The sequence below is a fragment of the Lampetra fluviatilis genome, chromosome 13 (genome assembly GCF_964198595.1).
Source record: "Lampetra fluviatilis chromosome 13, kcLamFluv1.1, whole genome shotgun sequence".
Classification (NCBI taxonomy): domain Eukaryota; kingdom Metazoa; phylum Chordata; class Hyperoartia; order Petromyzontiformes; family Petromyzontidae; genus Lampetra; species Lampetra fluviatilis.
In genome coordinates, this window is record NC_136287.1 from 1,373,740 (window position 1) to 1,389,037 (window position 15,298).

Genomic DNA, 15,298 nt, shown 5'->3' on the forward strand with positions numbered 1-15,298 from the left:
CGTCACGGTGTCTTTATCGTCTCCATGACGAGCGTGCTGCCAGTGATGGTGACTACCACAAGGCAATATTGGGCACTAATAAGCAATGAATTGGGTATCGCTAACAGTATGGACGTTATATTACTGGTAGGAACCTCCTGGTTACACCAGCCCACAGGGGATTATTGTGTCCGTCCATCGTGCATCAAAAAATGGGAGGGGTGGAGAGGGGAGGGTGGGAGGGGTGGGGCTGGGTGGGGAGGGGCTGGTCACCCCGTGGTGCCCTTATAAAACTCAACGTTTAACCAACTCACGCCGGCTTGTGCTCGCCCTCACAGTCGGCCATATTTCCGGAATACACCACGCCGCCGTTGACCCTGGCCATTGACCGAGCAACCCAACGTTCCTACCAGCTCCCTCCGCAGGAATGTGTTCCGTGAGTTCAAATTTGTGCAATTCATCCACGATAGGCACAAGAAGTATACATGCATGAACCAATTCAATTCGTTGGTGTATTTGCGAGGGTGCCACTCAAAAGTCAACTTCGTATTTTCAAGTTCACGCCTCTTGATTGTATTAATTTTCCTGTTAATTCACTGCAAGTTTAAAGATGATCCTTCAACCGGTTGCTTGACGGCATTGAGATATGAATCAGGAAATACATATCAAGTCGGAGTCTAGAGGCATAAATGCAGAAAATACGGGGATCGTGAGCAACCTGAGCAGTTGACTTTTACACTCAAGTAAGATTGAGAGGAGGGTGTGATCCCAGTGGCACCGTAGTGAGTATATCCCAGTGGGGGTCAGGAAGGCAGACCCTAGGAGTGGGGAACATTCCAGAAATAATATGATGCATGTATGGCACGATAGTTTAACATCCCTGTAGAGTTACACAACTAGACACTACGTGTGTCCGCATGTGGTCAACGCTCTACTGCTACACAGGGGCCCCCTTCTGACGACAGTCCTGGAATGCTCAGGTGGCGATGGTGGGAGTCCTTGTGGAGCCAGACGTAGCGTACCCACTGGGATTCATGTCTCGCGGAGTATCGTCCACATCGATGGTAGACTGACCGGAGTAGGCACATGACTAGTACAGTCGCAAGACGTTGATGGGATGTGAATTGCTGGGTGTGGAAATATTTTCCGCGTTGCCCGACCCCGCCCGACTGAGACTAATCCCTCTGTTAACGATGACGCTGCGGCCCGACTCATCCCTGACGACACGGCTTGCAGCGTCATCGTATGGAGTGGTCACAGTGCTTGCAGCTTCTCTATCCCTTCTGTTCGGAGGGCAGTCCTCTTCCCTCTTGCTGTGCACTCACGGTGTGCACCTGACCACGTTGACACTCTGGGCCACTCTGGAAGCCCCACGGGACCTCCTTTGTCGCGCAGTGACCCTGCCCAGTGCGAGCCAGACCGACACGGTGGGAGTGATCATGGCAAGCATTTATTGATGGCAGTCATTGCTCTTGAGTGGGCAGGGCTGGTCGCTCTACAACACCGAGGGATGAGCGCGAAGGATTAGCAGAGGGTTAGCGGGGGGGGTCAGCGGAGGGGAGGGGGGCAGGGAGGGGCCGGACACTGGCCCCAAAACGCGGCGACGTCACCGCTATTGCTTGATTAGTCTTAATTACTAGCGCTGCTGCACACAAAGGGTGGGAGATCCACGCCGTCGCGTCCACCAGGACGAACCTTCGTCGTACGGACGAGGTGCGGACAGACACGACCGCGGCGGCGTAGCTGTCGGGAGTGCACAGCCGGTGCCCACGTTTCTAGCTACATTCGAGGGAAACTGGGACGGGTCCTCAATATCATTCCTCGCACCAAGGGGCAGTGCCAACCGTGCTACGCCACCGCGGGACCGACAGTGTCACTGCCACGCTCGGCACACGGGGCCCCGAATGAGGCCTCACACGTGGGAGATACACAATTGCACTGAATGCGGTATAGGTCTAAAGTTAAATATATATACACACATGCCTCTCTCTCTCTGAGCCCTTAACATCTGGTCGGTGGCAGCAGAAGGTGAAATACTGATTGGGGTGGGAGGTCAAGTGCAGCAGTCAACGGCTGCCACTAGGCGGCGCTGTAGACGGAGAAACAAGAGGCCCCAACACTGAAAAGGCGATCACATTGCAATGGCGATGGGTGGGCAAATAAGTCTGGAAGGAGTGCACTAACCAATCAAACGTTAGCCCTACCCAACAAGCCGACCAGACAATGGTCCTCCCAATTGACCCTATACCCTAACCCCACTTCCAGTGCTTTGGCGGGGCCTCTGGCTAACTTTGCCTACTTTCCAATTCGAGAGTTTGCAGCACCTGCAACATGAGATTGCAGAGTGGCAGCATGAGGTGGGAATTGTATTGCAGACCGCGTGATTGTGTCCCCGATAGTTTGGTTGTTTGTGACCTTTTCAATCGGTTAACGAGTGACAGGATGACAGCACCAGAGAACGTGTTTAAGAGGTGCAGTGGCTCGACTCTAATTGGGATGGGGGGAGGGCACTCCACTCCGTCTGGGGCCCCTGGCAGTCTGCTCTTGTAGGCACATACTCTGAAGACGGCGACGCCAAGGTCACTCTTGCAAATGAGACAACCCTGGTCGCTTGAAGTCTCCTCTGGCTACATCAATAAACTTGACATTCATGAGAAACAGACTTGAAAATCTCAGTCGGGTGTATTCACAATTGCTGAGGAACTCTGTCCCCGTTTGTCCTCTTTGATCATTCTCTTATCCCCTCCATCCAAGACTTCATTGAGAAGTTACCCTTTTTCTGATCGCCATGTTCACACACTCCTGCCTGGTCGATTGACTGTGGAGAACGCCCCTCCCCAGTGTTTGCGGCACGGTTTGAAAATGAGTCCTTCGCCACCACCAACCACAGCTCCCGCGGAGACATCATTGCCTCCGTCATCATCATCAGCAGCAGCCAGCAACACGGGATGATGGCATTTGGGCCAGACAACAGATGCAGGGGGTAGCAGCAGTAAGAGCAGCAACAACATCAAAGGACGGGGATGCGCGTACACAAACGAAGACCGACGAGCAAAGTGAGACGCATGGCAAGTGTCCAGCTCCAACATAGCAGCAGCATCATCAACAACGTTAACACCGTCAACATCATCAACAGCAATAGCAGCTGCCTGGACAAACCTGGAACACAGTAACGGTAACAGCAGCATCAAGAGCAAATGTTTTAGCAAGGACTGTGTCGAACCGCTTGTTTTCGTTCTGATAAGTGACCTGAATGGCAGCACTTGTTACAACTTTACGCTGTTTAGTTTGGTCAAACAATTTTAACTTTTTGTCACAAAGTATAACTTCATCACCAACCTTCCTCCTCACTCAAACAACGACCTTAAAAGCAGGGGTGAGGAACCCACGGGCCCATGAGCCAGACACGGCTCGTAACTTCATCTCACTCGGCCCACGATTTCATCTCACACAGCCCACGACTCCATCTCACACAGCCCACGACTCCATCCCACACAGCCCACGACTCCATCTCACACAGCCCACGACTCCATCTCACACAGCCCACGACTCCATCTCACACAGCCCACGACTCCATCTCACACAGCCCACGACTCCATCTCACACAGCCCACGACTCCATCTCACACAGCCCACGACTCCATCCCACACAGCCCACGACTCCATCTCACACAGCCCACGACTCCATCTCACACAGCCCACGACTCCATCTCACACAGCCCACGACTCCATCTCACACAGCCCACGACTCCATCTCACACAGCCCACGACTCCATCTCACACAGCCCACGACTCCATCTCACACAGCCCACGACTCCATCCCACACAGCCCACGACTCCATCTCACACAGCCCACGACTCCATCTCACACAGCCCACGACTTCATCTCACACAGCCCACGACTCCATCTCACACAGCCCACGACTCCATCTCACACAGCCCACGACGTCATCCCACACAGCCCACGACTCCATCTCACACAGCCCACGACTCCATCTCACACAGCCCACGACGTCATCCCACACAGCCCACGACTCCATCTCACACAGCCCCCGACTCCATCTCACACAGCCCACGACTCCATCTCACACAGCCCACGGCCACACGAGGCCTACATATCTCTTTCTAAACCACGGATGCTATTTATCAGTCACTGTAAGCATCTAGCTGCACTAATCGGCTATTAAATGTCTTATTTGGTCCTCCGTAAGGGAAAAAGGGGTTCCTCACCACTGCGTGAAGTAATTGCCAATAGTTCAGTTTACGCAGGTGCGCCTAAGTCTCACGAAACCTCAGCAGGGCCCTGCATTGGAATGTTTGGCCAGTTCCTTTTTAATGAGTACTCGACAGCATTATTATTTTTGCGTTCTACTTGGAGACAATCCCGAGACAAGCCGCCCCCATGCAATTAGTGGGACACGACTCTCAGAGAGGTTCACAAGGGCGTGTCCTAGAACCCGCTCGCAGCAGAGTGGACGAGCTCATGTAGTTCCACACACAAGTCTCCGTCTGGTCCACCAACCATTTTCTTTCTTTAGAACTGCTTGTGTGTGTGTTTAGTTTGTTGTCCTTCCCCACCTTCCCCCGCACCTCCCGATTCAGCATGGGTTGGCTTATGTACGGTGCGAAAGAAGTTCAACGCACAGTACAACATACAGAACATGCGCCGTCACTCAAACCACCCCCTCCTCCCCGATGGGGAAATACACGTTGGCAATCTTGCTGCTGCGCTGCCCGATTATTTGAGTGACATCTCGTCTGGGCGTTGTTGTTGTTTTGTTTAACTTGAGCCGCACGAGCGACGCGGCGGCGCGCCGTGGACATTTTGATGCAAAAAAAACCCAACAAACAACACGCAACAACACCCGAGTCGCCATTCTCCTGTCAGCATCATCGTCATCCGTCGTCGTCGTCACAGCCTCCCCCTCCGCCCCAGCCCGAGTTAGTCACGGCGATTAGCGAATTAGGGGAACATTTACTCGGGCTTCTCCACTGCGCGGGTTCTGCCGGTAAATTGGAACGAAGGCGGCCAAAGGGACGTGAAGACGGCAGCGGCGTTGCTATGGAGATGCCATCCACAATCGCGGTCTGCCCGCAAGGGAAGGTCCCGCATCTCGCTTGTCAACCGTTAACTCGTTGCGCTATAAAATACCTCACCGGTACATTCCTTCATTATCCAGAGCATCGGAGGCTCTATGAGCTACATGCAGAGTAAACCACACCGCAATTCTAATCATACGATACTATGAATAACGTACGCCCACTATGCACCTCGGGAAAGCCTCGCCTGAGTCTCAAGACGGCCTGCCAGGAGGGTTCTGTGCTACACTGGCGGATGTTGGGTGCACGACTCCATTCGTGAGATTGTACGATGCTTCGTGTGGAAGGGAAACTGGAGAACCCGGAGAAAACCCAGCAACCTCTTACGTGGAGATTGACAATTAAAAAATTCCACCACAGATGGATTCAAGAATCCACTGTGTATACTTTGCCGTCTAGCCCCCTCGATTTGTGAATTGTTCATCATAGGCAGGCGAGAGCCTTGACTGATTTAGAACGCTTTGCTTAACCAGGCCAAGCCTGAACGTAAACGCTCCCGTGGGGAAACACCTAATTTGCCACTCTGTGCAAGCGACCTATAGTAATGACCCAACCAATTGTTATTTGTCATGCGGAGAGAGATTGTGTGTGTGTGTTAGTATCACCAATTACATTCACGTTTAATGACGCACTTGCAAAACTGGGTAAACAAAATAGATGACATTCTCTCTATAGGTGTATTCTGGGCGCCCCTCTGTTGCCACACTGGGTCACCCATCCCTAAAGTCCGGGCCTCTGGTTAAAAGTCAGTGTTGACATGAGCTCTGGGGATTTAATATGACGAGGCAAATATTTTTTTTCACGGATTGGGGAAGAGCGATGATTAAACCTGTGGATAGCAGGTACAGTAAAGGGACAAAACCTCAAGATTTCATCCAATAATCCAGTACACTTTGGTAGTAATTAAAAAATAAAGCACAGGAGATTTGGCGAAACGGATACTAAAATATAAAACTCATTATCAGGCAGCCTTGTGAGAAAAATATAAGTGTTACAAGTGTTGTTTTTTTCGTCTCATGTGAGAACTAAAATCCTGTTTGACAAAAAATGAGCGTGTAAACTTTTAAACCGAAGTTCGTCCGCAGGAATGGAATCTGGGGTGGTGTAGTATTGGCTATCGCACTTGCGCTGTGAGCTCGCTCACCCGAGTTTCGATTCCCAGCCACTGCCTAACATCAGTGGCGAATTTTATTTGGAGCAGTGCCCGAGTGGCCCCTGCTCAAACTCGCGGCTGACCTGCAATGCGCGACCCACACGGCGCGGGGGAGGGCCTCTACCCAGCAGCGGATTAACAAAGGGCTGCGAATGGATCATTTTGAACCTGTAACGCACCTCGCAGTATTCGCTCGCTCGGGAAGAGGGACAATGATTTAGAGGCACGAAGAACCACACACAAGTGGAAAGGCAGCAGCCACGCGGTGAGCTGGCGCCTACAATTGCCCAAGCTCTGCGGTCCTCGAAATATTAAGCTGTCGGCCAATTAATGAGTGCTTGCATGTGCACACCTAGAGAAAACCCACGCGTTTGAGTTGCAAACACTATCCCATACCGAACGGACAGATGGAGTCCACATTTCTCCTGGCGAGCCAGAGATTGTAGCTTCCTCCTCAGCACCCACGGGAAGGGAGTGTCACGAGATCTGCGTGCGATCCACCAACCCTCGCTGCTGCCTCCACAGTGCTGGATCACAGCCAGCCTCGTGCATAGCCACCACCGCCCGGATACATAACTTGAACTTAATTTCAATGTAGAGGTACTTCTTCTGGCAAGTTGACACAGTTCAGTTGCGCATGTTTTTATCGCTGAAATATCCAAGTTGTCAACACTTTGTGACCGCCCTTCCCATATGAATGGACGCACATTGGACATCTACGTGAGTTACCCCCCCCTCCCCCCCGCCGCATGAATTCACAAACGAAGTCACCTTTACAAGGCGGAATGCGAGAGCCTCAAAGTACCGTGCCAGTCACCTGTGCCGCGCAGGTGACTGGTGTGTCTCTGTCTGCACCTCCCTGTGTGTGTTGCGTGTGTGTATCACAGTGTTTCGAGCACTGCGCTGTAATCTCAACCACCTCGGTTTCAACACCAGTGGCAAGTGGCATCTTTAACCATTCCTGAACCTCCCTGCTAGGTCGACTTAGCCTTAAATAACTACTTGCTGCAGTGTATAAACCTTCAGCACTGGGGAGACAAACACGACTGTGACGTAGCGCTGGCTTCACGACTCTCTCTCGTGCATTATGCCGACCTCCTCAATAGCTGCTCGTTAGGGGATCGGTGTTGTTGTGTATCTGTGTGTATGTTGCTTATACTTGCATTCGTGTGTATGTAACTGTGCACACCTGCGTGTGTGTGTGTGTGTCACACTGCACCAAACCCTCCAGCATTGGGGTTCGACTCTTAACTCACGCGCACCAACGCTGCTGCACGGAGGCTCCTTTAGGTTGACTCGGCATAAAAGAGCACAGTAAAAGGTGGTGTCTTCACCACGTCCGCGCCACGGGGAGACAGAGACGGCCTGGCGTGCACACTCGTGCTAGTGACACTGCCCTCAATAAACCCAGCCACCACCTCGCACGGCACACGACGGCATTAAAATCGGCGCTCGCCGACACAGAAAGCCCCCCCCCCGCCAGTCTCTGCGCCTCACGCAGGGCGCCCCCCCCCCCCCAGTTACCACCGTCTCTAATGTGCTTTGCTTTTGTCATTGTGATGGGCCACTTGACTCGTGCAAACGAGAATTATCCTGGTCTCTTCGATTTCCCACCGCGATAGGCAAAATACGCTTGGCCATCTTTTGAACAAGATGAAGATATCATCATCATCATCATCGTGCCCAAAACGTTGTAGATGCCACCCCACCTCGCTAAACGCATTCTGCCATAGGTCGATCCCCGCGGTCTGAACCCCAAATTCATGGCGGATTGGCGGGCGGGACCCCAATCCAGGACCCCGGTCGAGGCCAAAGTCTCTTCCACTGGGAGCAACGTGACGGACGGAGCCCTGGGTTAGAGAACAGGGGTGAAAGGCTAGAGGTTGGAGGGGAGCCGCGCGCGATTGGGGTCTCCCTCGGGGAGAAGGGGGGAGTCCCGCTGGCTCACGGTGGCGGCCCTGAGCAGGACGCCGCGCGGCGGGGGCGGCGCGGCCGCGTGGCCCAGGGGCCCCGGCCGCGCCGGGATCCCGGGGAGGGCCCCGACGCCCGCCCCGATGGCCGGCCCTGCCGCCGGCGTGGGCGGCAGGCTCTCGGAGGAGACCCGGTGGGCCAGCGGGCGGCCTCGCACGCTGGTCCCGCGCGACAGAGGCCACGCGGCCCCGACGGGGCACGCGGGAGACGTGCTCTGAGCGGGGGCGCCGCCCGGGTACGCCGGGGGGCACGGGGAGGCGAGGCCGGCCGCGGCGAGACGGGGCGGCTGCGGGTCGTGGCCCGTCGGCAGGGGCGGGGGAGGGAGGGTTGGCTGCGAGGCCGACAGCACCCTCGAGGGGTCCCTGCCCAGAGCCCCCACCCCGACGGCGGCGGTCGGGGGCCCCCCCGGCGGGTCCCCCCCTTGCATCCCCAGCAGCAGGGTCGTCCCCGGCGCCGGGGCGGCCGTGGCCCCGCCGTGGTGGTGCGGGGGGGCGACGACGCCGCCCGCGCCCATCGAGGTGGTCGCCATCTGGCGGTGGAGGCTGCCGGGGGCCCCGTGAACCGCGGCCGGGGGACTCTGCACCGGTATGGGGGAGTGGGAGGCACTCTGTGGGGAGCCCACCACCATGGCCGCTGTGGTAGTGGCGGTGGTGGTGGCGGCCTGGGCCTGCTGCTGCTGCTGCGAAGCTTCACCACTCTCTCCATGAGTCCCCACGCCCTGCTGCTGCTGCTGTAGCTGATGCAGCAGCTGCAACTCGTGCTGCAGCTGTTGGTGCTTCTGCAGCTGCTGCTGCAGGAGCATGAGGCCGGTGGTGGAGGAAGACCCAGACACGGAACCTCCGGTGCCGCCACCGCCACTGTCATCGCCGCCGCCGCTGCTACCGCCGCCGCCACCGCTGCTACCGCCGGTAGCCCCCGGCGACTGGGCCACGGGTCCCAGCAAGAATCCGCCGCCGCCGCCGCCGACGACGACTCCTTCTCCCTGTCCTCCTCCCTTCTGGGTGAGTGCGATGGAGACGGACATGGCGGCGCTCGACTGGATGAGCGAGCTGAGCGCCGAGCGCTTGGCCGCCATGGAGGCGCGGCGAGCGGCGGCGCCGTCGGCGGCGGCGGCCTGCAGCGCGAGGGCCTCCTTGAGCTCGTTCTCGCGGTACGTCATCTCGCGGTCGCACTTCACGATCCTCTGGATGATCTCGCTCTCCTTGGTGTTGAATACTCCCGCGTTGAGGTCGTGCTGCACCTTGTGCAGCAGGATCGAGTTCTTCTTGCCTGGAGGTGGCGGGAGGGGAGAGGGGCAAGGGGTAGAAGCAGACGGGGAGGGAGACGCGGCGATGAACAGCGTTGCGCTGAGATCGAGACACGGCGCAATGCACGCAGAGACAGGAATGCACGGAGACGCGTGGAGAAACACAGAGGCGCGGGACACACCGGCGAGCGAATAGTGATCAGCGACACGGAGACACGGAGAGGCGCACACTCGCGTTACTGAGACCCCGCAATCGCATGGGAACATGCAAAGCGTACGGGGAGAGACACGAGAGGTCGCGCAGAACACGCGGGGACGGAGACACACGGAGGCACGGTGGGATCGAAACGCGGACACACAGACGACGAGACGGAGGTGCGCGGAGACACGGTGAGACGAACGGGAGATCCGCGGGGGAGACGCGAGGGCGTCTCACCGATGCGGTCGAGGCGGTCGATGGCGACGGTCTCGAAGGCTCGCCGCATCATGGGGTACTCCTCCAGCACCTCGTTGAAGTGGTCCACGGAGAGCGAGAAGAGGCGGCAGTAGGTGTTGGCGCGCACGCTCGCCGTGCGGCGGCCCTTGGTCAGCAGGCAGATCTCTGCAACGACGCGGAGCGGCGGGGAGGCCGCCGCTGTGAGCCGAGGGAGGGAGCTGGGGACGGCTTGGCCACGCGCGCAGCGCGGGGGAACGCTGCACTCGTCAAGTCGTTTGTCGTCAACGGGCTTTTGTTTTGTTTACTTACGCAGATGCCGAGCGCAAGTCCCCGAAGCAACAAATAGCACCATCAGGGTGGTAATGGATACGCGTTATGAACGAGGTTGTTGTTGTTGTTGTTGGTTTAAGAGCTTGGGGGGGGGAGAGACGATGGGAGGAGGCAGTGCGAGGGAAGGAGAAGAAACAAAGAACCGTCTGTTCCATCTCGAACATCCCAAGGGCTCCGCCCGGCAGCAGATATACCCCACGCTTCACAATGCGACTTAGCACCCGGCCTCACGACGGGCATTAGTCTACTAATGGGGTGAAGACATAATTGCGGCTGTTGCTGCTGTTGCTGCTGCGTGTAATCCCAATCGAGTCATTGAATTTGCGATGTAATTTTTCAGTATTTGGCAAACTGTGGCCCCGTCGTGATGCTTTTGAAGCACCGCACCCTCTGCGCACATTCACGTTTAGCATGCCCCCCCACCCTCCCCGACCTCCCCCACCCCCCGCGTTCGTCGTCGTTAACCGGGGCGGCCACGTCGGAGTCGAACAAGGGAAAGGGGAAGGGGGAGGTCGACGCCGTCCCGGGCCGGTAGCCGGAGACCGGGGCGGCGAGCGTTACCTCCGAAGTAGGAGCCGTCAGCGAGCTTCGTCTCCTTGTTGGCCTTGGTGATGATGCTGACGACGCCGTGCTGGATGAAGTACATCTTCTTGCCCACCGTGCCCTCACGCACGATGAAGTCCGCCGGCTGGAAGACCTCGAAGCGCAGCTTGGTCAGCATGGCCGTCACGAAGTTGGAGTCGGCGTTGGCAAACATCGGCATGGAGGCGACGAGCTTGCGGCAGTTGAAGTTCACGATGGACTGTGCGGTGTTGGGGGGGGGGGTGAGAGACGGGAGGCAGGTCAGAGTGGACGGTGGGGGGGGCAGGTGAAAAGAGAGTGGTGGATACAAGGACGGCACCCATGGTGGCGATCGGCTACCCGCCCTCGCCCCTCCTGAGAGCCCTGAATGTGGCTACTTTGTTGATGTCTATCGAGTTGATTTTGTTGCTCGGTACTGTTATTGGCACAGCCGATGATTTACCGTGAAAAAAATAACAAAAGTCGTTAATCAAATCAGATCAGCAGTGTTTCAATTGCGAATGTTTCGTTTTTATTTATGTCGGAGCCCCGGTTTCAAAACCTCGATATTTCAGTACCCCACCGCCACCACCTCCCCCCCCAACCCCCAACGATCACGACGACGATCATCTCGATCGCCACGACGACGGCGATGCTGGCGGCGACGATTCCGTCGCCGTCGTGACGATGGCCGTCACGACAGCGACAACGATGGCGATGTTGATTCCGACGACCGCGACGACGACGAGGGTCGTGATCACCACGCCGCCGCCACACCTCTCGGAGCGGCTCGTTGAGCTCCCCCAGGATGTTGTCCTCGTCGAACATCTTGCCCTGGTAGCGGTGCTCGTAGTACTCGTGGATGCGCTGCCGCAGCTCCCCCGGCAGCTTGTGGAAGCACATGTACTGCTCCACTTGCTTGTACTGTAGGGACACGACCGGGGGGGGGGGGCAGGGGCAGCAGGGGGGGGGTGGGGTTGGTCATAAGGCCTCACTCAGGAAAAACCGCTCTGCTCTACTACCCCAGGTGTCCCTATCCCCAAAGTCCCCCTCCGCCCCCACCCCCACAGAGTCCCCGACCGGCTCCTCCTCAGGTCCCTTACAAGGACCCCCCCCGCCCGCCCCCCGATCCCAGCCCCCCCCCCCGTCCCACCCCGCACCTTCTCCTGGTACTGTCGGCGCGAGGAGTCGAGCGACTGGATGAGCGCCGTGGCGTGGCCCACGAACATGGCGTAGCACGTGGCGCCCACGATCATGCTGAGCATGGTGAGCCACACGTCGGACATGCCCACGGGAGCCTGCTGGCCGTAGCCGATGCACAGCATGTGGCTCATGGCTGCTCGCCACGGGGAGAATTGTTAGCGTCGTCGTCAGGAGCAGAAGGAGGAGCGAGAGCATCATCAGCAGCAGCAACAACATTGGTATCGTGAGGCGAATCTTAATCATCATCATCAGAGGCAGCAGCATTGGTATCGTGAGGCGAATCTTAGTCATCATCAGAGGCAGCAGCAGCAGTGTCAAGCATTGGCAGAGGACTCGGCAGCATCGGAATAAGCAACAGGAGCACTGTTGTAGCAGCAGCAGAAGCAGCAGAAGCAGCAGAAGCAGCATCATTGCCATCATAATCATCAGTAGTCATAAATGCATCAGGATCATCAGAAGAATCATCATCAGCAGCAGAAGCCAAGGCAGTATCAGCAGCCGTGGCATCAGGAGCAGTTTCAGCAACAGGACTGATTGCATCGCTTGGGTTAAGTTATTCCACCACTGTCCTCAGCGGCAAAGACAAAGATTCCCCTTTGGGGCTGTCCATAAATGACGTAACGCGATTTTGGACGATTTTTGACCCCCCCCCCCCCCTCGTCACACGGCGTCACGAAAAGTCAGACCACCCCTCAAATATGACGTCACAGCTCTTCCCCCCTCCCCCCCCCCCCAAAAAATGAAACATGATTCAAATCGTCATTGTAGTGCGTATTTAATGTGGCGCTGCACTCTGATGTTGTAGGAGAAAACACGTATTAAAAAAGAGGCGTTGGAAAGCTTAAATGTAGCATCAAATTTACTTGAAAATATTCAACGTCTAACTAAAACTGCAGATGTTCAAAATATGATATTGACCACAGGGCATCCCTTACTTCAAATCTAGATTGACATTCTTTTATAATCATAAAATATTAAAAGTAATTATAACTATAAAAAAATACTTGAAACTTTGTAGTAGAACGAAGCAAAATGGAGAGTACAATTATAACAATCACATATTCATTCCACAGAATGAAAAGCCCTGATAGAATTGTTATAACAAGAATTGTTATAACAATTCTATATTTATTTAAAGTTGAGCATTTTGATGTGACGTCACATTTCTCACCCCCCCCCCTCGTCATACATCGTCACAAATGTCTGACCCCCCCCCCTCTAGGTGCGTGACGTCATTTATGGACGGACCCTTTAATAGACTGTTGGGGCAAGTGCTGTTAGTGAGAAGCGATTAAGGTCGGACAGGCGCACGAGGGAGTGGGTGGCCACCACCGCGCTCGGCCGTCTTTGTCTCCCCAATGCTAACATTTAGACATCGCACCAGGTATCTCATTTAAGGCTGAGTCAACTTAGTGGACGCCCAGAACTGGTTCAGATGCTCGTCGCTGTTATTGGCCGTGAGCGGGATTCGAACCTCGGGGCGCTGGGGTTCGTCACGCGGCGCGCTAACCACTACGCCACCGCTCCCCCACACCACAACTAACCACCACCATCCACAACAACAACGACGACAACAACAACATCGCCAAGGTAAACAAACAGAGCAACCGTACAAACACCACCTCCTACAAACACCACCGGTAGCAGCTGCAGAGTCACCAACACCGCCTCCTCTTTCCACTGAGATGGTGCGTGTGTGTGCGCGTGTGTGTCTGTGTGTGTGCACGGATTACAAAGACAAAGATCCCCCGTGTAGCCCGCGCAGACTGCTGGGGCAAGTGCTGTTAGCGAGTAGCACCTACTCTGAAGGCCGGTACGGCACACGAGGGGGTGGGCGCTCACCAGCACCACGCCCGGACGCCTTTGTCTCCCCAGTGCTGATGTTTAATACACACCGCACCAGGTACTCATTTAAGTCCTCCGAGGCCCAGGGGTCCCGAGGCGCATGCGGTGGCTCTTCAAGGACTGCTTCGTGAAATGTATTTACTCGTGTTCGCGTTGCATTGCGGCTCTTTAAATAATGAGCAAAAATGCATCATTGAGGTGTTTGGGTTTAGATCGCGTCAACATCTAAATGTGTCGTGAAACAAAACGTGCCAATTCGTTACTATCTCAGCACAGCGCTTGTGCGTTGGAGAGTAAACCCACGACATTGACAATCTAAAAACCGCCACGTTTCGCCGGTAACAACAACAACAACCAGCCTCATCAGGCGACAGCTCTTCTCCTTACTTTGGTTGCCGACCGCTGCCCGAGGCCATGCTCAGAACCGGTAAAAAAAGTCGCCACTGATGCTACGGGGAGTGGTGGCGCAGTGGTTAGCGCTCTCAATTCCCGCTCACGGACATCGTTGGTGGTGAATATTTGAATCGGTCCTGGGTCCTCCGCGAGGTCGACTCATCCGTAAATGTGTGCATGGTGCGGGGTGTACAAACATCAAGCGTTGGAGATACAAAGGCGGCCGGGCGTGGCACCCACTCGTGTGTCATGATGACTTTCATAGGCGCTCGCTCACGGCCCTTGCCCCAACTTTCTTTTGAGGCTATACGGGGATCTTTGTTGTCTTTATGTGTGTATGTGGTGCACGCTGGCCTCTACCTTTGAAGAGGGAGTTTGTGTACTGGATCTCCCAGGTAACGTTCTGCATGGGAGAGAAGTATGGGGTAGAGAGACAAAGACACAGACACACAGGGAGACAGAGAGACACAAGGAGACGTGGACAGAGACACAGGGAGACGGAGACAAAGACACAGAGAGACAGAGAGACAGAAATACAAAGACAGGGAGACAGAAACAGATACAGAGACACATGAAGACAGAGACACAGAGAGACGGAGACACAGAGACAGAGACACAGAGAGACAGAAATACAAAGACAGGGAGACAGAGACATAGGGAGACAGAAACAGATACAGAGACACAGAGACACAGAAACACAGAGACACAGGGACACAGAGACACAGAGACACAGGTAGACAGACACAGGGAGACACAGAGACACAGGGAGACAGACAGGGAGACACAGAGACACAGAGAGACAGAGACAGAGACACAGAGAGACAGAAATGCAAAGACAGGGAGACAGAGACATAGGAAGACAGAAACAGATACAGAGACACAGAGAGACACAGAGACACAGAAACATATAGACACAGAGACACAGAGACACAGGGACACAGAGACACAGGGAGACAGACACAGGGAGACACAGAGACACAGGGAGTCAGACAGGGAGACACAGAGACACAGACACAGAGAGACAGAGACACAGAGAGACAGAGGCACAGGAAGACACAGACACAGAGAAACAGAGCCGCAGA

At 55.5% G+C, this 15,298-nt stretch overlaps 1 protein-coding gene across 1 annotated transcript in view; it reads right to left on the bottom strand.

Annotated features, from left to right (window-relative positions):
• Positions 1-7,760: 7,760 nt before the first annotated feature.
• Positions 7,761-15,298, bottom strand: part of LOC144935394 (uncharacterized) — a 37,713-nt gene continuing 30,175 nt past the window's right edge. The window contains exons 7-12 of the mRNA XM_078861985.1: positions 14,577-14,619; positions 11,936-12,111; positions 11,553-11,699; positions 10,776-11,016; positions 9,885-10,049; positions 7,761-9,471 (exon numbers count right to left, since the gene is read on the bottom strand). Of these exons, the coding sequence (XP_078718111.1) occupies positions 8,108-9,471; positions 9,885-10,049; positions 10,776-11,016; positions 11,553-11,699; positions 11,936-12,111; positions 14,577-14,619 (2,136 nt within the window). The 3' untranslated portion in view covers positions 7,761-8,107. The remainder of the gene's footprint in view (positions 9,472-9,884; positions 10,050-10,775; positions 11,017-11,552; positions 11,700-11,935; positions 12,112-14,576; positions 14,620-15,298) is intronic.